The sequence below is a fragment of the Gymnodraco acuticeps genome, unplaced genomic scaffold (assembly GCF_902827175.1).
Source record: "Gymnodraco acuticeps unplaced genomic scaffold, fGymAcu1.1, whole genome shotgun sequence".
In the NCBI taxonomy this organism is placed as follows: domain Eukaryota; kingdom Metazoa; phylum Chordata; class Actinopteri; order Perciformes; family Bathydraconidae; genus Gymnodraco; species Gymnodraco acuticeps.
The window spans coordinates 603,423-630,818 of record NW_022990559.1 but is presented as its reverse complement, the minus strand read 5'-3'; the positions used below and the strand labels follow the sequence as shown (position 1 = coordinate 630,818).

Here is a 27,396-nt window from a genome sequence, read left to right as displayed (position 1 = left end):
TGCTGTGGTATTTTAATGTGTCACCGAACTGCATTGTGGGAGCAAAGCGTAGCTTCTCTCGTGGTGCTCGCTGCAAAAGTAGAGCAATGTTCTACTTTTGACGCCTCGACGGACGCGTCAGCCAATCGAATCGTATGCCAGTACAAGCTCTAGCCAATCAAACCGCGTGCTTGTGTGTCTGGGGCGGGAGATTCATGTGATTGGTTGTTGGTCGAGTTTCAGCCCCCCCCGCCGGCAAGCGACAACGCACGCCGCCGTGTGTAGGGGAGTGCACTGAGAGTGCACAACTAAAGATTGTTTTCATTATTGATCAATCTGCAATTAATTTACCTAATTCATATTCGACCCTATTAAATGTCAAAATAGTGAGGAAATGCCCATAGCTAGAGTTGACATCTTGTTCCAAACTCAAATATATAAAATTGGCACTCGCATGAGATAAAGACAAGACACAAACTAGATCATATTTTCCTTTTTAATTACAGCAAATAATCAAATGATTAATTGATTAAGCAACAATAGTTTCCATTTTTAATATCAGGCTCTATTTTGTGTCAAAGTAGTGTTAAAACGCCCATTACACTTCTAAATCACAAGTTAACATCTTGATAGCTTGTCAGAGTAATTAACAATCATATGTGAGAAAGAGAAGCAACCAACAAGATAACATAAAACAAATGCTCAAATTATTAATCCATTATTAGCCACTCATTTAAAGGTGGGGTATGTCATTTTGGAGAAACCAGCTCGAGTGCGCTAGAATTTGAAAATACACAACCGGAAAAAATCTGCCCCTTCCTTCAGACTTCCTCACAGAGCCCCTCCTCCAACACACACGAACGCGCACATGACCAATGAGGGCACGAGATAAATTTGTGCCCAGATGGAAGGCTGACAGGCAGGTAGGCCATCCAGTTACTTTAGCCGGGCCGGCTCAGATGATTGGTCGTGCTTTTTACAGCGCTACGGCTTCCACAGATGACGTTTGTTTATGTATTTATTGTCCAAGCATTTAATATATTCATTGCTATCGGGACGTTAAGAGCATTCCATGGAATATAACAAAAAGTGTTTCTGAAATAAATGGCAAACCCCACCTTTAACTTGTTAATAATTGGCAATATGAAATGTCAGTTTGTGAAAAAGGCCAGGGACACTTTCCTAAAGCCGAGCTGAAACCTTTACAATATGTTGTTTCCTCAAACTCAAATATAAATGTAACAATCACATGAACAAAAAACAACAACCTAGGTACATTTTTGCTTTTACATTTACAAAGTACTCAAATGATTAATCCTTTATCAAAATCATACTGTATAATTTTATTTCGATTGACTAATTGATCAATCAACACCAGTTTTCATGTGTTTTTTAGTACGGCTTTAGTTCTTTAAAGAAATTCAAAGACAATCTCTGCCTTTTTGTGAAAAAATGTATTTTGAAGTCAAAGTCTACTCAATGGCTTCAAAAGAATGAAATGGCATATTAATCTACTTGAATTGCATCCATTCATTCAGTTATTGATACCATTAGAGCAGTGCTACTTACAAATCCTTGCAAACAGTGCAGCCTTTTTTTAATGCTGTCGTGGCTCTTTTTACTGTTTCTCTAACAATTAATTGGCACCAAATTATTTGTGTAAAGAAACCTTGCTGAGCACGGCCGCTGCAGACATCATGTGTCCACAACAGCAGATGTACTGTATGAGCCTTCATTAAAAAAGCAGTAGGTTGGAATTAAATATCTAGCTTATACAGTACATTGTGGGTGCACTATTTAACACTTTATAATTAATCAGCTTTGGAATCTACAAATCTGTAAATATGACGGGGAAAATGTGATTTATGTTTTAATCTTGAATGTTTTTTAGTTAATTAATCATTTTTGCATTTGACATATGATTTAGTGAACATCAGAGAGCAATTTATTTCTCCAAATGAATATGTCACCTTTTGAAATGAAACTCTTTAAATAAAATACAGTCAAATCAGTATGTTTCAGCTTCCCCCTCATACTGTAGGTACACATGCAGGAAACAACATTATTAATTGAAAAGTCGTGGTTGGCTCCAAAGATGATGAATAGGAGCCTCATGATGTATGCACACATGCTACAGTACTGTCAGTGCTGTGTTTTATGAGCTCTGGGTACATCTCTCCTATATCAGCTTCAATAAAGTTTAACTTTGGCGAAATGAAAGGAAGTGTTCTGTGAACATTTTCTCTAATTACTAAAAGCTTCAATAAATCGATGAATCCTGTGAAAGCAACAACTTCAAATGTGTTTTGCGCAAACACCCTGAAATGCCTCCAATTTCTCTGTTGTTCTCCAAGCAGGAGTTTGAAAATAACCTGCATTTACGACAGATAACAAACCCATAAAGTCTTTCATGGGTATGAGGAGACAGATGTTGAATTGTGAGTCACTCACGCTTGGAAAGTGTTGAATAAAATAAACTATATTTACAGTGCTTTTATGTAACACTGGTAAACAGGTATTCTGCATAAATCATGAAACATAATAACTGATATTTATTATCAAGCAATGTGCAAATCGTTAAAGTTGTTGATGTACTGGAAGTTTGAACCTGAATAAATCAGCTTAATTGTGTTTTGGGCTAAATAAATCTGTGGTTGAGATCACACCTTTATAGTTTGGTAATCAACACTTGTAGCACGTGTTGGTTTTGAAACAGAGCATATGCTGACAACAAAGCTTCGTTTCCACACGTTTCTCTTGTGAGTCCCAGCATATGGTCTCTTTGAAATTCAGCACAAATGTGTGTTGTTACAGAAAAGACTTATAGATTTGTTCAGAACTTTTGCCGGCGTGTTTTATAGCAGCTTCAGGTTTGTTAGAGTAGATGAGACTATCGTATATTCCCATCTGCTCGCGGCAGAGCTTCTTCATTTGTTATCAGCTCGGTATTCAGAGCGTTTGGCTTTCGACACACAAGGTGACATGTTAGTTAGGCTGGCCCCTCCTATCTGTTATCTGCGCGTGGGCCTCAGGTGATTTATGTGCTGTTTCCTCCATCAGAATAGACTTATCCTCTGTGTGCTCAACCCAGAAAGAGACACACAATGGCCCCGGCGAGTCAAACAATTAAAAGCAGAATGTATTTATTCTGATTGAAATTCAATTGCAGATGAATTCATAAGGAGGCTGGGTGGTGTGTTTGAGATAATAGATGTGTGTGCAGCACTTTTGTCGCAGCATGCAGCCTCTTTGGTCGGTGCCCAAGAAGAAAGAATGGTTTTGGTGAACAGGGATTTTTATTTTTTTTATTTTGGAGTCTTGCTTTATTCTATTTTTTAAAGAGATGTCGTTTGTTATTCTGTTTGAAGATTAAAACATTCCACACACAACCCTTTCACTCAGCAAGATGTCTCTGGCTTGTCAATACAAGAAGTGTCTGAACTGGTGCGGTCCAAAAAGCCACGTTTTTACCCACCTGGGTGGGAGGAGAATTCCTTCTTAATTAATGCTGCGGTGCTTCTTCAATTAAATAAACTTTAATTAACAAGCGAGTAGCATGAATCGACCGCCCACAACCCCTATCCAGCTCGAGTCAGGGGCATGTTAAAGGCAGATAAACACTTTTGGACTAATGAAAAATTGATTGCATAGATTCTATGGGAAGGAGGTTTCCCTTTGGAATCAAATGACTCCCCTCCAGAGGCGTGCTTAATATTCTACAGTGTCGGCTTGACTTAATCAGAACCATCCAAGGTCTCTCAATCGAAGAAAAACTCCATTCAGAGAGCTGGAAACTGACTGCTTAAAGAGCTTCACTAAAGGGTCCGTGTAGGTAAAGCAGAGGAGGTGAATTAGCTTTAAAAATGGAAGAAAAAGTAAAATAGTAGATGTTTTATCCATGGCTTGTAACATTTTGGACTACAGAATTATGCCTCTAGGCTTAGTTGCTTTACCTGCAAGCAATTTTCTTTAAAAGTCACAAACTGTTTGGTTATGGGTATATTTAAATATCCCGAAGAGTCTAGTCTCTGTGAGGACACACTTGAGCTACTTTCCTCCAGCACACTGTTGTCACGCCGGAAAGTTCTCCTGCTCAAAAGCTTTGATAGAAGCTCTTCGTTCCAGTAAATGAACATTTCTTATTCTCTCACAAGAGCAGCCACAGCTTGTTGAGCGTTAGCTTTAGCCGGGTGCGGGCTGATTTACTTACCACCCGTGGATTCGATCATTTGAATTCTACTTCTCTGAAGATAACACAGATTCATAACAGATGCTCTGCTGTTTCCGATGCTCCAACTTGAAGAAATCATGTTGATCTAACATCTCTCAGAGTCCAGGCATAAGATTCTGCTTAAATCCATAACCCTCGCCTCGGGCTGCCAAGACAACGTGCAAATGAGCTACCAGAATATGTAAAAACCTGAAAAGTGGTTGTTTTGGAAGTGTCTAGAAGCACAAAGTATTTGCTGTGCTTTACTATATTTTTGCTCTGACTTCAGCGATGAGGCACTGTGCACTGCAGAGAGAAAAGGAAATTGGTGGAATATTTTGAAAAGATGCTTCAAAGTGGCTACAGGAATAACAATGGCTATTATAACCTGTGTTGCTCTTTCATGGGCTTGAAAGACAAATGCATTTTTCTCAAGCAACACTGAAATATTGTGTGACAAGCTTTGATGTCATTTCATTTGGGTGAAAAGCTGTTGTTGCACTGATTTGACCAATTTGTTGATACGTTTATTAAAGTTGAGAGCTTGTCGCTGATATTTTTAAATAAGCAAACTGAATCAGATATCATCCATCTGTCGTCATATTGGACACACGCCCACACACCTGTTTCTTTTTAAAGTTTCATCTTTTCAAAGTGCATTTCCACCATGCACTCATTACATTTCAATTACTTTAATGCAAGTTGAGGATACTGGATTGGAGGGATTTTATTATAGCCGGAATCCATAAAAGTAATAACTCAAGATTAATTTAACAGTTTTTTGAAGTAGGATTTATCTTCTTCTTTCTTTGTTTTAATCTTTCTCATCTATTTATTATGTAGTTTGGCAAAGTAGCAGCCACGTAGGAGTTCATTGGGTATTCAGTTTAAATTCTCTGACTAGTTACACACATTTTAAAGTAAATTGAGAAATAATTATTTTAAAATGCAAATGTATAGATTGCAGTCATTAAGCCTCTTCAGATGATCTATTATCAATGCAGCTTTATTTTTTGAATATGTATATGATACATATACGTGTATATTTGCCTTCACAATTTCAGGACTTTCTATAACACATATTTCAAGTAGAGCGTTAAAAATGTCTCTAGTTTACAGTAAAAACGTTGCTTTTCATCAGAGAAGTTTTCAGTCTTGGCAGATTCATCCACAGAATACTAAAACACACCAGCAGAAAATAAAAAAAGGTCTCTTTCACAGAACAGAAGCGACATGACTGTGGCTTTTTTCTTTTGCGACAGAGGTGTGTGTGGTGGACTGTGGTCCTCACGGCCTGTGCATCAGCGGTGTGTGTCACTGCGAGGAGGGCTGGACAGGACCAGAGTGTGAGCAGAGGGACTGTCACCCACGCTGCATCGACCACGGAGTGTGCCGAGAGGGCAAGTGTGACTGCCATCAGGGCTGGACGGGTGAACATTGCACCATTGGTGAGCCACACTGACACATGCGCCACCATACACCTACACACACTTGACAGAAGGGAACGAACTACAGAGGAAACTCATTTATGGACAGGCTTAAAAGGGCAACTTTGGAGTTTGAATGTCAGTGTTTAGAGTGCAGTTTCAAGCATCTGTTGGAAAGACATGACACGCTTCTGTTGCTGCCCGCCTACTCCCAACAAGTGCCTCTGCATGAAAAACCAGTAAAGTACTTTGTAGTGTCGGTTTTTTACTGCTTAGAGGTAAACCGCCGTGTTTTAAGATCACTGAAAACATTGTGGCCAGGATCTTCATAATTCGATTTGCCTTTTTTATAAACGCCATAGTCATTGGTGGAGATAACAAAACATTTAATCAAACATACTCAAATACAATGGGGAAGTAATTTGTATTTACATTGTACTTCATACTCCACGAGAGTTCATATGGAAAGATTAGTTAGCATCTAATCAGAAGTGCAAAAGAAGCAGTAAGGTGCAGTTTAATGGATAGGTATAATGTATGACAGATATAAAGTATATGAACATAGTAATGGGTATAAACACTATGAACAGTAATATCAATATTGACCACACTTTAGAGGTATATAAATAGTATAAAATCGACACTATATGACACACTACAGACCTATTTTTAGTAAAAAAATCATATTTTGCTTTTTTGTTAACATTCCTTTTGATACATCACTTTTACTGCTGAAGAATTATATTTATATTGTGGTTTTGCTTTTTAAAAGTATTCGCCATGATTACTTTTTCTTAACATTTCCATTTTTTTACAAGAAAATGTCAGTCTCTGCTTGTTGAAGCCTCATTACCTGTTCACCTGCCAGCTATTCTTAGCCAGCTAACACCAGACCTTATGGCAAGTGTAAAGGTTTGAATGAATTGGCTACGAGTCCAACCAGTTTTCAATAGTGGCAATTTATTTCGACCAATTTTCATTGAATTGATATCAAAATGGAGGATATTTAATCTTGATGTAAGCTGTTAACCATCTCTCCCTCTAACAGGATATGTGACACATCATTGCTTTTGGCCAGCTTTTCCTCTCTCTTTTAAAAATCTCTTTTTTGTAATTTTCCCATCGACCATTTAGATATTCCACCTTTTAGACTGCTGCAGTGATGCTCCTGTATTAGTGAGTCAAGGGCAGGTATGTAGGGAGCTGAAAAGCCGGTGCTAGGCCTCTTTGGAATATCATTTTTCTGAAATGGCGGTGCTTCACCTGGCATTAGTGAGGATAATGAGTTCTGAGATGTCATTTTCCATTGACCTTTAACTCAAACTTCCTTGACACCTTACCCCCTGTCAAAGGTCCTGTAGTTAAACCCTAACACGCCTCGTCAAACAGCATTCCCCCAAGTGTCATCTCCAACCTCTCAATGACGACACAGTTAAACAGAGATCTGGCACTCCAAACTATTGAACCCTAATTATGTATTTACAAGTTCTCTCATCAGCAATCCCCGGTCCACAGCGCGGATCCATCTCTGAGGGGGAGAGGGGATGCGGAGAGGGAGTTGTTGGAGAGGTCACATTCCTGATCGTATTAATCTTTCCCTCCTCAGGGCTGATTCGTCCCCATCCATTTTCTCTTTCTTTTCCTCCTGTGTAAGGCTCCTGCAAGGAAAGTAACTTTGCTTTGGTTTCAGTGGAGATGAATAGGCCGTGCGTTACCTTTTCTTTAAGAGGCGCGAGCTTATTTTGTCTTTCAAACCCTGAATAACTGCCATTTGCACAAAGCACCTTTTAATCACATTACATGGACAGAGCCTGAATAGAGGACTTCCTCGACCATTCTTTTGTCACCAGCATCTAGATCCTATTCTATATGCAAGGCTTAACACATTGTCTCCGCTTTCTCAGCACTACACTTTACCACTGAGGTGTTTTTTGATTCGTCTTAGTGTACTGCTGGCTCATTGCCGTGCAGTTGTTGAAATCACCCGAGTGGAGATGACGGCAACATTGAAATAAATACAAAAAAAGTTTATCATGCTGCTGCTTCATGATGCGTTCAGAATGGACTTAGACGACATAACTCCTGACAAGCAGACAGTAAAATGTTGTGAAGCGGGCTCCAGATAAAAACGACATAATACTGTATAGTCTGAAAAAAACAAAGAGTGTTTTAACAACCAGATATCAAGAGAAATCCAGTGTTCTTCTTTGTGTTGGCCTGTCTTGCTTTGGCAAAGAAAATCAGATGGAGAGCACAATGAATATTTCGCAAAGCGTAAGAAGCTGAATTCATTTATGCTGCTTCCTATGAACAGAAATCACCATCTAAGGCTCTTTTACAGAAAATGTGACAATTTTAAACATGGAAAATATACAATTCTGATTAATCACTTGCTGTTTTGATTAACATCTGCACTCTGTCAAATACTGCTGTTCCTTCCCGTACTGCAGGTCTGTCTCCTTTATCCCTCTATAAAACTCCTTCAAATGTACATGTTTTTCTATTTGCATTTATTTGCCCACTTATATACATTCTCTTTTCTATTTTGTCTGTATGCCTATCTGCCTACCTCTCTATCTCTATCCAACTCCCTCTTGGCTTACATGTATAGCCCTGGATTCCAGAGTATCAGGTAAAAACACTTTTCACTTTGCTTGAGAATTATACTCTAAATGCAATCTGTTTTTTTTCAAATCCAGAACACCTTTATGTTGCTTAAAAAAGAAAAGTGAACTCTGTAAAAAAAAAAAAAAAGGGGTGAGTTCGCAGCTTTCCAGTCATATCCTGCCACTCATGCTTAGTAATAACTATTCAGCTCAATCTCCATAACCACTATGATTACCATACACAGTGGAAAGATTGAAATTAGAGCAGAAACTAAAACGAAAGCGAGCCAACTATAATCTTCGGGAGAACTACCTGCAAAGCTTCTTTCCCAAGTATTTCAAACAAGTTGGCAGGTACATCAACTTTATGCCAGCAAGCGTTCTCACTTTGTGCTCGCCTGCAAGTTAACATAAGGAAATGTGTTTGTCAGTCTTAGCTCTCTGCCACCAAAGAGATAAGTAATTTTTCTTTTCCAAATGTTTCCTTTTCCTCGATTGTGTAATAGGACCAGTCAAGATAGGATATAAAGGTAAATTGAACCACTATCCCCCCAAGGGAGATTGTCACAAACAATCCTTCCCTGCTCTTTGTCTTCCTAGCACGGCGTTTATACACCTGTTCTTTGTCCGAGTCGATCATAATGTTCCTGCTGTGATCCTGCTCGCCCAATATGTTTCCTCATTTCCTGTCCGTCTTAACCAGTCTCACACAGACTCCACGGTCCCTGCTCCCCCCCCTGTCTTAATTCCCTGTGTCTGCCAGATTAAACGCCCCAAACTGGTGTGGTTTAGTCATGTTTCCGCTCCCTGTCTTCACCATCCACTAGAAGGAATGCGATCTGGCAGCAAGTGCTCTGTTTTCTAAAAATGTAGAAACTCTAGATCCTCCCCCTTCTTCCCACACTTCTTCCCCTTCCTATTTACATATATACTTCCTCTTCCCTTTGATGTTGCCGTTACTTCACATGAGTGTTTCTAACATCAGCAATAGCCTATTCCTTCGTAAATTATTTTCAGGCCAAGGCAATGAAGTTCCTAGACACTCGCTGGTTTTCAGCCACTTAAATGGGATTTTTGCATTTTTGAACTCTCTAAGCGTGATTGAAATACAGAAAAACTCAGAAATTGCCCTCGATTTGAAAATCACACTATGAGAATTCACGCAACCCGAAAACAACTCATAGAGAAATAGGCAAACATGGATTAAAGACAACAAATAAACCCTCCAATTACCACGGATTTGACTCAACATGAATTCACAGTGTATCCCATTGGCCTTTTTAACTCTAATTAAACATCTCAGCGTGTCTCCTCCTCTTTCATCTAATATTTTCTCCTTTTCCGTGGAGTTCTACATGCTCCATAAACTCATGTGAAACAACTGTAACTCCTCACACCCTCCCCCACATCCCAAGTCCTGTCAGAGGTGTATTGTTCTTCACTCAATACTGTCTTTTATCATTGTTGTCCCTCCTCTGCCCACTGTCCACTATCAATGCCCCCCTCGCTCTTGTCTTTCACTCCCCTTCTCCTCCTGATGTCCTTGTTCTGATTTGCTCTGCTGTTTAACACGTACATGATATGTTGACAGACGGCTGCCCCGGGCTGTGCAACAACAACGGGAGGTGCGTCCTGGATCAGAACGTCTGGCACTGCATCTGCCAGTCAGGGTGGCGCGGGTTGGGATGCGATGTAGCGACCGAAACGCTCTGCTCAGATGGCAAGGATAACGAGGGAGGTAGGGAGAATTATAAAAGCCTCGTACAAATAGTCTTTTAGCTTCAGAAAAAACGCTCTGTAACTCTTATTGTGCAAGACAGAAAATTGGCTTTGATGTGACTCCTCTGTGACAGTGCAAACAAACACAACAAATCAATCATACATAAAACATCACTGGAAAGAATATGCAAATGCTGTAGCCGAGCAGATTGTTAAACAGCACGCTTTAAAATACAGTAGATCAATTATAAAGAGTACTTTTGAGTATATATCAATTATCTGGGGCTGCATGTCAAAGTGCTGATAAACACACATAACTTTTGAGGTGACACACTTTGAAACACTTCAAACTTTTGTGTCAGGATCTCATTTTAATGAACTCAAGCTCACGTACTGTGTGCATCTGTGTGCACTAGAGCTCAACAGAGTAATGGCACACGTTTCCGGATGCATCCAGGTCAACCAAGCGTTCCCCTCCTCGTATTGACTGTCCGTCTTGTTTTCCAGATGGACTTGTCGACTGCATGGATCCAGATTGCTGCACTCAGGTCTCGTGCCAGGGTCAGGCGTACTGTCGCGGATCACCTGACCCCGCTGCCATCGCCGGCCAGAGCCAGAGTTCAGCCACCCTGCCCACATCCAAGGGCTTCTACGACCGCGTCAGCTTTTTGATTGGCCCCAGCGGCAGTCACGTGATACCCTGGGATAACCCGTTCAACAGCAGGTAGGCGGCTTAATGTGGCTACTTCATCATTTGCATCACGTTGGCTGTTTGCTGTCTCATTACCAGTCGGGAGACACGGGTGTCTGGGAAGCCACTCCAAAACGTCAAAGAACATCACATCTCATTGTCTTTGCAGTCACAGTGACAAGTGTGTTTACAGTGGTGGCGCTGCTGCACATGTTGATGTCTTTCAGCAGTCAAGTTTAAAAAGCTCAAGAGTGATCTCGCTACAAACAACACTCATGACTGTGAAGGAATAACGATAATGTTTCTTATTCCAAGATAACAGGGCTATGTCGTTTCCAAATTGGAAAGGAAACCGTTTTCCCTGCACATTTATCTAGATCCTTTATCCTTTTTATCATGAATGTGCTGCCCATTTTACAGTATATTTTAACATCTAAGACAAGCAAAGAAAACAAAATGATCTCTGATATTTGCTCTAAAGTTGCTTTTATCTTTGTAGAATCTGTTTATCCAACAGTAAACCACATTCAAAGTGTCCCAATCACAGAGTGTGCAAAGAGCCAACAAGTTAATTGTATTCTGCACTCAACAATCAAACAGAGCTGAGTGCATTAGAAGAGGATGGATCCTGCTGGCTTTGGAGATCTTCTGCCTTTCCTCTAGCGCCACCAGCAGGTGGACACGTTGTTTTAATTGTGAAAATCCTGACAACAATTTCTTAAGGATGGCTTGGAAATGTTGTGCAAAAATTCATGTTCCCTTCATGCTTGATGAATGCAACTTACTTTCCTTATCACTTAACTTTCCACATAGCAACCTTTCCACGTGTCTGATAGGCCTACTTTGGTTTGCAATTAAACAAAAACTATTTACATTCCCATCAGCATCAACTCTTAATTTGTGTTGATTTCCCAACAGCAGAAGATAGCATGCTAACACGCCAACCAAAGTAGGCCTATCAGACACGTGGAAATGTTGCTAGGTGGAAAGTTAAGTGATACTAAGTTGCATTCATCATGAACGGAACAGAATAAAATATACTACTCACAGAGCTGTGCCTTTACCTTGTTTCTATGGTGTCGTTCTAATAAAAATGTATCATTGCAGATTTTTCTAGTTTCTCACTATTACAGTATACAGTATCTACATAGAGAGGAGAAAGTGTGGTCTAGGTATTTTAAGGACATTTTTACATTGATGGGCATGAATACAGCCTTTCACTTTCAAGTGGAGGCTGGCTTTGTGTTCATCTTGACACCTCACATTTGCCTCAGCTTCTTTGAAAGAATTAAAGTTTGGATGTCCTCATCCACGGTAAAACCATTCAATAAAAGTATTTAATACAAAGTAAGAGAATATTTTATGCAATGAACGGACCACTGGGCTACATCATGTGCAAACTGGGGAGACAGTTACATTTTTTGCCAAAACCTCAGTGCACTCCCACATCTTTTCCCAATCATGAGTGGAGTTTGATTTGCGACTGATGGAGAGGAAAATGATTGCCAACTGTGTGCAGAAGGCTTTGGGAATATTTCCTCCGATAGTTTAAAGTAATCCCTATGTAAATAGCATGCTTTACTGAAAATATAGAATGAGGCAATCCCCCCTCCCAACTGGGTTCTCAATAATCCTCATCCTCATTGTCTTCAGCTTACTGTCGATTTCATGTCTGGCCGCGGCATTAGCTCTCTCGCTCAAAATACTCATTTTTCTTTTTTATCTTCTTGTTTTGTATTCAAAAACACTGTTGTGCATTTTATAGGGCCTGCAAAGATGCATGTATTCGACAAAAGTATCATTATGTATTTTTAAAAGATTCACATAACGATGTAGAGGGTAGTATAGGCAGAGTTGTTTGGAGACCCATATTTTTCAAATGTTCATTTGAGGTTAAAGGGTGAATAATGTATTGGCAGCCTTTGCAGAGTATACATTATAAAAAAAGTCTCTGAAGCCCTGGAACAGAGACAGAACAGCATCAAGACTTCCGACAGCTGCGGTGACTTTTATTCCTCGACGTGGAGTATCTGATATTTTACGGCACAGAAAAGCAAAACTGTTAGAGATCACTCCTCTCCTTCTACTTTCTCAAGAAACCATTGTGAGCACCATGAGAAAAGGAGTCGATTTCAGCGTGCACTCAGGTTTCAGAACTCGGCAGTAAACCCGTCCCCCGTATAGCAGAGAGAATAAAACATGTGTTGTGGTTTGGTGTTTTTTGTCACTGGTCCCCCAGCCGTATCACATGTCCCCCCACAAGTCTCCCACTGGGTTTTCAGATGTAGTTTTTCTACAGCCGGAGTGAGACAATGACGGATCAGAATGCAAGCATTATATGATTCATTTCTGGGGTTTCAGCAGGTGGTGGGACTTGCCGTTTGTTTGGGGGTTTCGGCTCTTGTAGCATGCTCTCAAAAGATTAATAGAGACACAGGAAAGAAAGAGTGAACCTTCGGCGGGGCTCTTAAGTGGCCTTGTTCCCTGAGCCGGTAAATAAAGGATGGAAGACGGCTGTGGAGCGGGAGGGAAATAAGAGAGGCTAAAGCTGTTGATCATCCCAGTCTAATATACCTAATGACCCGGAGATAAAGTGGCAAAATGAGACATCTTTGGCCAACCAGTGAAAAATGTAGAAGGAGCACGTTTAACATTCTGCTCTGGTTGAGAAGAAGGGGATGATTAAATGTTGACGCAGAAATATCGAATTGTCTCCTCTTCTTACCTTCAAACAAAGGATTGACTTAAAAACAATTACTTCACACTTAAGATTATACCAGCAGCAAGCTTTACCTGAAGGCCCTGCAGTCATGTTGAATAATCACAGAAGATATCTGAGGCTTAAATCATGTATGAAGTTTCTGTGATTTATGGAGACACACTGCCAAAGAAAACGCATCTTTCTCTAGGTGAAAGCAGGTGAGGGTATGCTGGAGGTGGAGTGCTTTTTGACCAGAAGCACATCCATTTGCCAGCAGGGAGAATCTGGGTGAGCATTGTGAATGAGTAATGCTCCCCCATGCTAGACTAACTACCATGAGGTGCCCTTAAGTGCAGCATTTAACCCTCCCTACCTGCTTTTTGACCAGCAGTGGGAGGCGGGTTATATAAGCCAGTCACCTGTTCAGAAAAACGTCTGGAAGAAAAGAGGTGATTTGTTCAGAAAACCTCTCCAGCTTTTATTATTTCTAAAGGGGGACATGTTGTTCCTCCACCTCATTTAGAAAAACCTTCACATTCTGACTTTTCACTGCCGAACATTTCTTGTAATCAAAATGCATTTTCTTTTCACACTTACCCTATTTACGATTCACCTTTTCTAAAGTGCTGCGGTGATTCTTTTGTATGGTTTCTTTCTTCAAATCCTTTTTCATTCATTTTTCTTTGTGACAGTTTGCCTGCGGCATCACATTCTGTTTTTCTGAATTCCTGTTTTTTGTGCCTCTTGACACGTCAGTCGTCGAGTTTTGCAACTTCTCACATCAAGAGGATATCTGTTACCGAGTTGAAGAGCTCGTTCTAACTAAATTATTGCACAAGACTCGGGTATGACACTGACAAGAAGCTCTTTTTTTAAAGCAAAGTATTTGCAAGGTCGTGGTGATAGCAATACTGTCAATGTTTCTCTCACATATCGTCATTTGAAATGCCTTCTGTTGTGCACTTCATTTACTGACTTAATTACCCAGACTGTTAATTGATCAGTAAATCTTGTGAAGAATACATTGTTTTCTGTGCCTGCCTCACAAATTGAATTGCCCTGAGATCTGTACATTTGTATAGCTGTGTTTGTCTTAAACAAATAACAGTTTTTTGTGAGAACAAATATGCATCCACTTCTGTGTGCTCATGGAATATAAATGCTGCAATACAGGTGCAAGATGCTGCAAAAAACCTTAACAAGTCCTGCATGTCTGGAAAATCTCATCACACTGAATTATGGGCTTTTAAAGCAGTAAACAGAGACGGAGAGGTGCTCTGTAAGGTGACATTTTTATGAATAACATCCCCTGGCACACTCGTTCCTAGCATTCAGTAAATCATACCTCCCTGCTGGTGCCACTGGCAAAGGGATGGCAGTTGTTTGTGCCGTGGCTGCGTGTTTTCTCCGGCTGGCATTGTTTGTTTATTCAGCTCTTTCTGTTTGTTTGCCCACACAGCCTGGCGTCAGTCATCCGAGGTCAGGTCCTCACGGGAGACGGGACGCCGCTGATCGGAGTCAACGTGTCCTTTCTGCACTACCCCGAGTACGGCTACACCATCACCCGGCAGGACGGCATGTAAGAGAGTCACTCTGTGCACACATGCATCAGTAGGTGCAACATTCAGGGACTAACAGCCATCCATCTGCATTTTTTAACACTGATTTACATGTCCAAATGAGCACCCTCCAGCAGGATTCTCAGCCATTAGGGTTCAACTGTCGCCCTTGCAAAAATGTATTTGTGGCATTGGCCGCTATCCCGAGAACAGTATGGAAAAATGCAGGGAAAGCTGTCCAACAGTGGCAGAGTTGTCCTGGCAGTTATCCAAAAACAAATTGAAACGACTGCACATTGTGCCCTAGAACAATTCCTCATGCAAATGTCACAGTGGTAGTGGCCATTTTGAACCAGGCTGTTTAAAATGCATTGAATCAGCAAGGGTAGAATCAATCCGCCCGCGGTGTAGTAAAACATGGGATTACTGTCTGACCTTCTCCTGCTGTTACCGCAGACGGGTCCTTAATAATGAGGGTGCAAACACATACGACACAAATGTATGACACATATTTTACAGGAAGGGTTCATCTCAGGTAGGAGCTTTATTTTTCAGATGCTGGTGAGAGATAGTGGCCCGTTCAAATTCAGCGGCACACGTGTTTATGTGTTGCCAGTCTGGAATAAAAGGCTTATAAGTGGAACATAATTGTACAGCTGTTGTTATGAGGCACAATCCTTGGGTCCCCAGATAGCTGAGGATTAGCTGATTTCGTCAGATATTCCGCCCTGTAACTCTTCTGACAAGTTGCGTGATAAATGGTTGGGGATAATCACACTTGGTTAGCCAACAGATCCGCTCAGTGTGTTAAGAAAGGGGGGGGGCGGCATCAAAGCCTGGCCTCTTGCAGCTGTGAGCTCCTCGCTGCCCAAAGTGGAGAGAGCTTGAGAAGGAAGCTGTTTTAGGTCAGCTGCACAGCTTGACTGTTGGCGTGTGTGTCCTCCTGAGTGTGAATGTGTGTGTGAGAGACGTGCATAAGCATTCAAATCTGCGAGTGTGTGTCTTTGTGCATGTGAATGCATGCAATGTCACCACACAGATGCTTTACCCCCTGGGTAGTGGAGCTCACAGAGTATATAGAGCAGCACTTCAAAGACTCGCCCTTCATTTCCAAACCAGTAAGTTTTCCCTGAGTAATATCGTACTAATTAAAAACAGTTCACCAGAATGAACTCCTAAGACTTAAGACTCCAAACCAAATTCAACCGTAAAGTGTCTTCTCACACCATGCCTGGTTAAACAGAAGTCATACATTAGATTCAGTGAATGATAATAAAGTATGAAGGCTGTAGAGAGGGAATAGACTTGATAAGGGAATGTTTTCTTTTCCATTGAAGTCATGAGATGGAACACTTACTTTGTTCTTCAGCACTTAAAGAGATGTTTCAGTGTATTATAACTTTAGGGCTCTTTGACATAGTTCTGGCTAACAGTCCTATCAGTAATAACATTGCTAACAAGAAGTCTGACAGAGCAAGAAACATGGGCAGTGAAAACATGATTCCAAGTTCAACTTGTACCTTGTTTTTGTTATTTAACTCTGCCGAGGAGGTTAGGATGTTGGATTAGTTTGTTTGTCTGTTTGTCAGAAAGATTGTGGAAAAACTTGGCCCCGTTTTAATGAGACTTTGTTGAGATGAGTAGCATGGGCCTTGGAAGAACCCATTACATTTTGGGGCTATCTCACTATACCCCGTTCAGAGTCTGGCGCCGGATTGCGTGCACAAGGCTCTCACCTCTGACTTAACAAGCAAACATGGATGTGTCTGATCTGAAAGCTAACAGTGGTTTCTGAGTGGCTTCTATTGGGTCTTGTGGTTTAGTTGATCTCAAGTGATTGACACCATGCTCCTAGAGCTTAGCAATCCTTAAGAGAGAAAACAAGATTTACCAAAAGATACATAAAATACATTTAACGCTCATACAGTGTTGGGAAAATGTCACTCTGCACCGGCTTGAGCTTCAATAATCAGGATACATGTATTTATTATGCTTGCAAGAATGGAAGTAGTCATCACATACAGAGCATATGATACAACTAGTTCCTCGAACAGTGTCCTTCATATGCTTATATACAAGAGAGGGTGTTATTCAGTCACAAGATACATCTATACCGGTTCAAAGCAATATTCTATTCTTAGTTTAGATTAGCTAAGACCCACGTAAGCAATAAACATGACAGCCTATCTCCCTAGGGGCTGAATCATGTTAATCGTTGGAATATAGTATGTTCAACACAGTGTCTCACGAGCTTCTTCTATGTAATCATACATCCGATTACGTACACAGCTACGTAGGGCCTTTGTTATCATGTGCTACTCTGATATTGAATCAGTACATTCTGTATTTTCCCAACATATAGTTTTTCCAATATGTGATATTTTTTTGGTTTGATGATGCTGTGTTAAGGTTCGATCTCTTGGCCAATGGCGGTGCTTCTCTGACGCTGAGTTACGAGCGCGCCCCGTTCCCCTCGCTGCACCGCACTGTGTGGCTGCCCTGGAACGTTTTCCACGTGATGGACACGGTGGTGATGAAGCGTGAGGAGAACGACATCCCCAGCTGCTACCTCACCGGCCTGATCAGACCCAACCCCCTTATTCTGGCCACGCCCCTCTCCACTCTGTACAAGACGTCCCCCGAGGACAGCCCCATCATCCCGGAGACCCAGGTGAGACACAGAGACACAGAGGTGACCCAAAGGAGATCTCATTACGGAGCTTTTATGGTCAATTCCACTGTTGTGCTCATATCTGATTGTTTTGAATGCCTTTAATAATTCAATCCATGTTTGATCCCAACATTACAAGCAGCAGTGTCTTAAATACACAAACAAGAGAAACAATAATGCTGCTATCTTCCTTTTGCCATAGCTTATTTTCACATTTGCCTTTGAGCTTAGATTGAACTGAGGCATCTCCCCAAATACTAAGCCATAAACTGACTCGCAGTAATACTGATAAGTTCTTAGGATGAAGGTTTTATGCCTCAGGATTCGGTTTGGCTGAAATCTGAGTTTTTTAAAGACCCTGAATATTGCTATGCAGGAAATTATAAAACGTTGTTACATTTGAGGGAGAAATCTGAATTGTGGACATGCTTCAGTGGCAGTCTGAGGTGAAAGCTGGTCAAGGGAACTGGGACTTTGAGATCAAAAGAGAGTAAGACCAAGATAATTATTAGAGTTGTGGCTTTCAAAGCTTTCAAGTCAAAGTTTGAATTCATTTATTGCCTGTGAAGTTTTCTCAGTTTTCATTTGGACTGATGTACTGTAGTAGTTATACATAAGTAAGAACTTGTTTTATATATTTTCACTGCTTAACAATTTCATAATGTTTGAATTGTACATACAGTATATTTATGATTATTAGATTAGATCACTTTATTGATCCCAATATGAGTTTTTCTGTAACAGCAGCATATTAACAGGCATTACACACGGGTAAAAAATATTATAAAATAAAATACAATAATACAAAAATCCACAGTAGAAAATAGATTTATCAATAAAATAAACAGTAAACATTATCAAATATACAGAATAAGTTAAAATACTCTATAATAGACTAATTCACTGTTATAATATACATTTATGAACATATGTACATTATAAAGTAGTTGCATTTTTAAATTAAAATCAAATCAAAAAGCAGTGAGGTAGTGTGACCACAATCCGTACATATAAGCAATAGAAAAGTATTGTGTAATATACCAACCCTGTCTCCTAAAAATTACGTTCCCACAGAACTAAACTGCATTCTGAATTACGTTTAGCTAGAAACATATTTTCTCCCACGTTACGTTTGTTATAAACGTATCTGAAATACGTTTATTTTCTACATATCTTCTAGAAGCATATTGTCTCCCACGTTACGTTTTTTATGAACGTATCTTAAATATGTTTATTTTCTACATATCTTTGCCATTTATTGTCTTGCTTATAATAATGATAATAGTCATTTATAAATATCATTTTAGAGCACACATTTGAAATCAGTAGGCGAGGCTGTCATTTCGCCAGCTGTTACTCTCATGAGCGAGACAGAAAATAATAGTTTTAACATGCCAAAAAGCTGCTATGTCGTTTATTGCACCTCAAACATTAAAACAAATCCAGAGTTACGTGTTTCTGTACTTCCTCTAAGAAGAAAGGACAGTAACAGAAGATCTCTGTGACGCCAGATGTGGTGTTGTTAATGCAATATGATATCCGGAAAAAAATTCATTTTAGGATGGCTGAAGACACTACACTACCCATAATCCCCAGCTATCGTTTGGGACTACAGTCCCGTTGACAAACCCCGTGATTAATTTTCAAGCTCTGGGATTGGATGTTGGAGTGGCAGTGCGCCAAGGTTACGCCGAACGTCAAGCTCTTTGAAATGGAACGAAACCACAGCAGACTATTCAAAACTGGACTCGAACGCCCCCCCAGAACTACACATGCTGGCTATTGTGTTTCGCAACATGTTCTCTATGGCACGTCTCTACTGGGAATTGTAGTTTTAAAAGACGTTTTTCGTTTTTCCCAAAATTAGAAGTTGACAGTATTAAACTGTGTAGGCCTACAGCCCTGGAGGTTTAGGCGATAGGAAACAAATTAGTGTGTACAAATTTAAAACATATAATTACTAAATGGGTGAAAATCGCTAGTATCCATAATGGGCAGCATTAATATATACCCACATGACAGCTCATTGTTACTTTGTAATTCTACTCCACTACAATTCAGAGGTTAACCTGGTATTTTTACTCCACTACATTTATTTTAGTTACTTTGCAGATTCTGATTAATTATGTGAAATATAAACAACCCTTAAAGCAGACTTTAGTTACACCTGAGTAACATTCAGGGAAAGGTGATTGTCAAGTGCCAACAATCAGGAGAGATATTTGATAGTTGGTGCTTGAGAAGACTAAACATTTATCTGCAGATCTCTATAAAGTATATTCATTAATCATTATTCTCTACTAATAGTTAATTAAAAACTGTATATTATGGCTATTTTGCACATCCCTTTCAAGATTTTCAAAGGTTTATTGACATATCATATACACAACTACGGTGTAGTTATGCAATGAATGAAAAACTTGGGTCACAGGTTCCTCAACAGTGCATTACAAGACATCTATCAATATGTGTGTATACATACCTCCACCATTAAACTGTCATATTCTGCACATTTCTTATTCTATCTACATACACAAGAGTATAATTCATAGTATGTATAATATCAGATAAAATAAGTGCTTCAACATAGTTAACATTGCAGGAAAGCAATATATTAGACGTTAAGTACTTTGTCAGGCTTAATATTCATCGGTAGATAGATACCCCCAAAGTGTTTTTCTTATTTGAAAGAAGACCTTAACCTAAAGTATTCTTTAATGTGTTAAAAAAGGTTAATTAGTTTTTCTGTTTTGCACATCCTCATATTAATATCTTTGTACATCCGGCACTAAACTGTTTTATTGTAGAGATCACTTACAGTATCTTCTTGATTTTTTATATTCTATATTTCTATCATTGACCTTCTACTTTCCCCCTATGAAAGTATGTACTCTTAATATGTTTTTCATCAAATAACATTATTCATCAAAAATAACATTATTCAACACAAATAATTCAATAACGTGCTTTAACCACTAGGCGGTGCACACAAGGTACACACTGCATACTAATAATAACTTTGTATTATTAGTGTAGGACACTTATGTATGTATAACATCTGAAGATGTGTAGTTTTATTCATGTTTTTACATAATTTTACAGGATATTGCTATACTATTTCTCATGTTTTACTTCCACACATTAATATCTGATTTGTAAAACATCACAGACAGAAAGGTATATCCGTCATTTAATGGTAAGCTATTGAAATTGTGATTCCATAGATGTGTCTCCCATCACCCAAATCCCCTGACTATTCGCTCAACTCAGTATTTACATTCTTATATTCAAAGAAAATCAGTATCTTTAAAAACTACAAGTCCTTTTCAATCAGCTGTGCACCGTTATGGTGTAAATATAACCTATCTACCAATTGGATCAAATATAAAAGTCAGCCGAATTACTATTGATACTGCAAGGAGACGTATTTTGTGAAAAGAAATGCAAGATGTTTTTTAATTGTGGATATATTTATGATCCACGTCAAGTATTCAGTTTTGGCAGCAGTTCTTCAAGTTTGTCTAGAAGTCTTCTCATCAGATATGTAATATTTAATGCAGCCGAACCGTGTATTACAATGCCGTTATGTGATGACTTCCAAAGAGAAAAGCAAGAACACTGGGAATAAAGTATTATTTTTTTTTTCGGATAACATATCACATTAACATCATATCCCAACATGCATTGCGGCTAAAACATCCAATCAACGAGCTTCAAGCTGAGGATCTTGTGTAATCTGTTCAGTGGGTTTGTGTTGTGCAGAGCCATTTAATCTAATATATAATCTATCTATATGGCGCTGGAGGTGTGTATCGTTCGAAATGTCCTTTATAGGCCTACGTCTGTTTCCGGCGACTTTATTTACGGCTAAAAAGCATGCTAAAAAGCCCAAGATTATAGAATTAAACGAATAAATAAAAACAAGGATAATTGTGTGTTATTGTTGAGTAAATAACAGTGTGTTATTTAGAAAAGAATAACAAATTAGAAGAAAAAAAGATTTTCAAAAATACAGATTTCAGTATTTTGAGGCTCTAAGCCCCATTTATTTTCCTCACAGACGGAGGATATACGATTTAAAATAAAAACAAATAAATAAAAAGATAAAACACTGGCATGTAATTAACGTTAGAATAAATAGAATGGTTTTGAATAATAGATGAGAGTAAAATCTACGTCACTTTACAGCCCCGCCCACTTTTGGGGAACCCAACACTGTCATTTGAACGGCGACCAAGCCTGAAGGCACAGAGATCTTCTGTTACTGTCCTTTCTTCTTAGAGGAAGTACAGAAACACGTAACTCTGGATTTGTTTAATGTTTGAGGTGCAATAAACGACACAGCAGCTGTTTGGCATGTTAAAACTATTATTTTCTGCCTCAGCTGGCGAAATTACAGCCTCGCCTACTGATTTCAAATGTGTGCTCTAAAATGATATTTATAAATGACTATTATTATTATTATTATAAGCAAGACAATAAATGGCAAAGATATGTAGAAAATAAACGTATTTGAGATACGTTCATAAGAAACGTAACGTGGGAGAAAATAAGTTTCTAGCTAAACGTAATTGAGAATGCAGTTTAGTTCTGTGGGAACGTAATTTTTAGGAGACAGGGTTGAATATACAGTGTAGTGGAAGATGCCAAGACACTGCTGTTCCTCGTGTTACTAAGTCCATACCTCACACTGTGTATTTGCCACCGGTCTGACTGCTAATTGAAATCATAGGTCCTTCATGAGCAAGTTGCTATACCAGGCAGTGACCTGAACCTGGTCTACCTGAGCTCCAGGGCGCCTGGCTACAAGCCCATCCTCAAGGTGCTGCTGACCCCGGACCGCCTCCCCTTCGGCCTGATGAAGGTCCACCTGATGGTGGCCGTCATGGGCCGTCAGTTCCAGAAGTCTTTCCCTGCCTTCCCCGACCTCTCATACACCTTCATCTGGGATAAAACAGACGCCTACAGTCAGAGGGTCTTTGGCCTCGCAGAGGCAATGGGTGAGTACATGCTGTGAAGCTGCTGTCTGAAGATGTTGTGTAAGTGTGGGTTCACTCACAGGCTCACTCTACCTTCAGGCACTGAACCTTGGTTGAACTTTTGAGAATTGATGTTTTTATTTTTCTAAATTGAGGATTATTTATCCGGGGACTGCTTTTGTTACCATATGCAATAACAATTTAGCAGGTGGTGTGAAATCCTGAAATCCCCCCAGTGCTGCATTTTTGAAGGCCACTGCTCTTTTGCTGACTTCTTTGTTTTGCATGTATGATATTTCCGCAGCATGCGCTGACTACATTTCTGCCTATGAGGCAGTAGACTGAGAAAAAAAACCACAAATGATAACAGACTATTTGATGAGATCATACATAACAAAATAACTTATTTATGTTTTTAAATAATGATTTAAGTGTTGTCTTGAACGTTATACTACATTAGGGCTTTTTTAAGTTACTCCATGCCGCATCTTAAAGCTTGGGTAGGCAACTTTGCAGAACCCAACAAGATTAAGTTTGTTTTGAAAGTATCCAGGCCTCTCTCCAAAAGAACACTGCCCCAAAACACATGTAAGTGCACTAGGAGAGCACTGGAGGGAAGTGCAGTGCATTATTATTATCACAATCACAATCTTTATCCATATGCCTCAATACATTCACAGGCAGAGTGCACGCTGTAGACATCAAGATATGCCTATTACTGGCCTAAACAGCCACACAAGATTGATTTCCTTATTCATTGTAAACCCCTTTCAATATTGCTGTTGGGATGTAAAGAGAATTTCAGAAAATCTATACAAAATAACTCCTAGTATAAATTGCCTAGCCTACCTTTAATGTGTTGCAACAAAAATCATTTTTAAGTCTGAAAAAGTCTGAGGAGTTATATTAAGAAAGACTAATGTTTGAGTTATTTATTACAGAAAACCAACCCTTGCAGCGCTAAAAATCAGGATTCATTCCTGGCAAGAATGTTGCAGCGTTTGTGATGTTAACTGTAATGTTCTCCATCTGAGACGTTATCGTTTAAATAATTCATACCTCTTCACGCGCTATTTTGTATTGTGGTGTATTTGCATTTACACAAGATAAAACAAACGAGAAGAGCAGGCATACAATCCAAACTCTGCAGGTGAGGCACAGAAACCCCACAGGTCTTATAAAGTCCTCCCAGCTGGAGTAAATGATAGTCAACGAGAAAGCAGAACCAGGGAGTACAGGAAAAAAAAACTGCCACAACGTGCGCTGAATGTCTTATGGGCTACAAGCCTCATTGCTGCCATAAGTGTCAGGTAAGGAGGTTGCAACCTTGCTCACCATAGGAATATGCCATCATTGCTTTCAGTGTCGGTGGGATATGAATACGAGTCCTGCCTTGATGTCGTGCTCTGGGAGAAGAGGACTGCGGTGTTACAAGGCTATGAACTCGATGCATCCACCATGGGAGGGTGGATGTTAGACAAACACCACATATTGGACATCCAGAACGGTAAGAAATGCTCATATATCTGCTATAAGTGCGTATGTGTGTGCATGCTGGGCAGAGATAGGTGGCCTCTTAGGGTTACAGGCAGGTGGTCTTTACCCAGAATCACCGCAATAAATGCTTGAATCAAAATGAAATATTGTTCGTCATCCCGTCTGCAGATAATAGAGGAGAGTTTTGAAGGGCCGATCATTCACAGTAATGACAGAATAAATCAGAGACTAAGTCACCAGGGTGCGGGGCTGCGCTACAATTCCAAACTGCTCAGCTATTTCAGGAAGAAGTTGGCCTTTTGCTGCGCATGGAGGCTTGTGCTTTTGATGAACAGGCGTCATGTTTAATTCCCGCATTAATTCAACAAACTAAATTAATTTCTCGCCCTTTCATCAATTAGAACGGCTTTAATCGCCTAGTGCAATAAATGCACATGAGTTTGTCTTTGTCGCGCTGGTGCACAGACATGAGAGGGAAACATGCATAATGAAACTATCAAATATACATACAGCTGGCTTACAGTATCAGGATGTTGCTTTCTATAATCTGCACATTTCAGAGCTGCGTTACAGCTGCACAGGCTCTAATAAGACAGCGATTGTAGGAGTGGGCCTCGGGCTAGTGAGCATTGTCAGTGCGCCAGGCTGCTGTTTTGACATTAAATCCACTCCAGCTCGCAATCATTGTTCCAGTTGTCCGACACAATTTGTGGCCCTTTCATCTTTTAAAATAGTCAAGATTACATGTGTGGCCTCCAGCAGAGTCCTTAGTCTCACACTATCAAATTAGAAATTGTGACTGGATAAAAAGGTTTTTGTGGTTGTTGTTTTTTGCTTTCAATGTTTGGCTTTGCTAATTTCTAGTTGTTTTACAATTTTACTGGCATGCATTTGCAAAGTCATAATACAAGAGATGGATAAATGGATACTGTAGCTTTAACCAAATTAGTTTCCCAAATGGCTTGCAGGAATAAATAGAGGATTTTTTCTGTCGGCATCGAACACAAAATGTAAGAGCTTGTGTGAACAACAAATGCATCCGAGACACTGGTAATTACACCTGTAGTGATGTTTTTCCTGGCTGCAGGCAGATTTTTGTGTCTGTGTGAGCCACTGAGTCTGCAGACTTGCTTTGTTGTTTCTCACAGCGATAGCCATCTCTGCTCAGGAGCCTGGCTTGGTTGAGATTGATTTTTTTCGTCTGATTCAACTTTATTTCTATTATTCAGGAGGGAAAACGACAAGCAGTGCAAATGTTAAAACTGAAATAATTACTAGGTGTGGTTGTTTTTATTTCTTCCTTTTTCAGTTTTAGATTTCCAGACAGTTACATATTAGTTTCTAGCAGGCATATTTGCAGCATGTGGGTTACTTTGGCATTGGGAGATACAGTGCAGTATGTTTGCATGCAATCTGAACTGTTCTTAAATAGTGGCAGGTGGAAAGCATTACCTTTGTAAAGCCATCTTCAGGTCATGAGCTTTTAGAGGTCAATATTCTTCAGAAAAGATTAACCAAATGTCATTGCTCTGAGGCAGATAAACGTTCAAATGTAACTTTTCATTCAGAGATAGAGCAAGAAAGTCTCTTTTTTATGGAACAAAATCTAATTTTAAGATAAAATGTTGTGACAATCAGGATTGGGCTTGATGACCTTATGTCCAATCGTATCAGTATTAACATCCCCACAAAACACACAGCATTACCTAGTTTGTTTTTGCACCAACCTCCACTCTTCAGAGTTGGACCGTCCGCCCACACTCTCTCACTCAGAGGTCGTACTGGTCACCACATTGTAGGAGTTTCACTCTTTTCAAATTCACTCACCTTTGTCGGGCTGAAATAAAGTCATTATATCAAAGGCAGCAAAGATGTGCAAACTTAGCTCTAGGCATGTTTTTTATTAGGCAAAAAGCTGTGAGGTAAAAGTAGAACCAGGAAAAGTAGAACCACCTATAAAAGTATTTGCATCATAATATATTTACAGTAAATAATGTGCGGCTTAGAATTTTTTAACATCATACAAATGCTGATGATTATATTTGGTTTTATTAATCTGAATCTTTAAAGTATTTAAATTGGTCACATATGTAGTGGGGTAAAATAAAAAGATAGAAAATGTTGACTATAACGTAACAGGAAATGGAAACATTTTTTAAAATAACATTAACCTCAAAATGTTAATTAATTACAATACTTGAGTAAATTAAGTAACTTTAAATCACTGGCAACACGTTTGTTATCATCAGCTATTATCTTGTGTCAATCATGTATTTGGATTTAGTGCAATATATGGATAAATCCCTTATTTTATCATTCCTGAAACCAAGCAGCGGTGTGTGGCCTTTAAAGGCAACCAGAAGGATGCAAACAATATTAAAAGCTGCCTAAAAGTGCTAAATGAATGCGGTGAAAACATCCCCCGTTTTGTCTCCCACTACCTGGATGAGCTGCCGCCTATTACGTTTAACAACCTGGATGTGTCCAACCTGCTGAGCAAGATGGAGCGACTGCACAGCGAGGTTTGCGCATTAAGACACGTAGTGGAAGTTCAGGCAGATATCGGTGAGGACCTGCGTGCTGTGGCTGCGACCATGGACAGCAGAGTTGCTGCCGTAGAACGCCAGTTGGAGCCGAGTCATGGTGGAGGACTGGCTGTACCAAGTGACGCTGAAACTACCTGTGGGAGCGCTCAGGGTGATGGCCAGGATGGTGCGGTGTTGGTGAAGGATGCGAGCCCCCCCGGCTCTTCTACTGATGTAGTACATCCCAACTGTGTTGACCCCGCTCGCTGCGTCAGGGACCGTGAGTGCCTGTGTGAGCCCTGGAGGAACTGCGGTAAATTCGCAGGTATGGAGTCAAGTTGTGAAACAGGGCCAAGGTCGGAGGAATAGGGCCGAGGGCCAGTCTGCCTTATCTAAACAGCTTGTTGGGAAACCTGAACGGAGGATGCCTAAGCCTATTGTTGGCACTGCTGCACAAGGGAATATCAAAGTGATCCGTACGAAGTTGGTGAGTGTTTTTGCTACCAAATTCTCGCCAGACCTTGATGCTGAGACACTGTCCGAATATCTAACTGAACAACTCGGCCGTGATGTTAACTGTCTGTCACCGTATTGACACTGCAAGCAGCAGATATAGCTCGTTTAAAGTGTGTGCTGAGTGCAATGAAGTTGCGGAGATGTTTAACCCAGAACTCTGGCCTGAAGGCTCAGTTGTGAGAAGATACTATGAACCACGTAAAGCGGAGCGGAGCTAGACCTTTTGCTGGTGCGAGGGTACTGAATGGGGCTACTATGGAGTCAGATTTGGGTCAATATTCTCGCGCGTAAAACAAGCTACTCACGAGCGGAAAAT

General features: G+C 40.0%; 1 protein-coding gene across 8 annotated transcripts in view; it reads left to right on the top strand.

The window, feature by feature from the left end:
* The window catches only part of si:dkey-237h12.3 (teneurin-3), a 161,536-nt gene that overhangs the window by 99,991 nt on the left and 34,149 nt on the right, over positions 1-27,396 (top strand). For 6 of the 8 annotated variants that reach the window (XM_034227608.1, XM_034227613.1, XM_034227609.1 and 3 more), the window contains 9 exons: positions 5,452-5,637; positions 8,228-8,248; positions 8,729-8,752; positions 9,814-9,960; positions 10,449-10,665; positions 14,793-14,912; positions 17,302-17,563; positions 22,296-22,563; positions 23,906-24,049. In XM_034227608.1, coding sequence (XP_034083499.1) covers positions 5,452-5,637; positions 8,228-8,248; positions 8,729-8,752; positions 9,814-9,960; positions 10,449-10,665; positions 14,793-14,912; positions 17,302-17,563; positions 22,296-22,563; positions 23,906-24,049 — 1,389 coding nt within the window. The remainder of the gene's footprint in view (positions 1-5,451; positions 5,638-8,227; positions 8,249-8,728; positions 8,753-9,813; positions 9,961-10,448; positions 10,666-14,792; positions 14,913-17,301; positions 17,564-22,295; positions 22,564-23,905; positions 24,050-27,396) is intronic. The other 2 variants (XM_034227612.1, XM_034227611.1) reach the window with 1 other exon arrangement.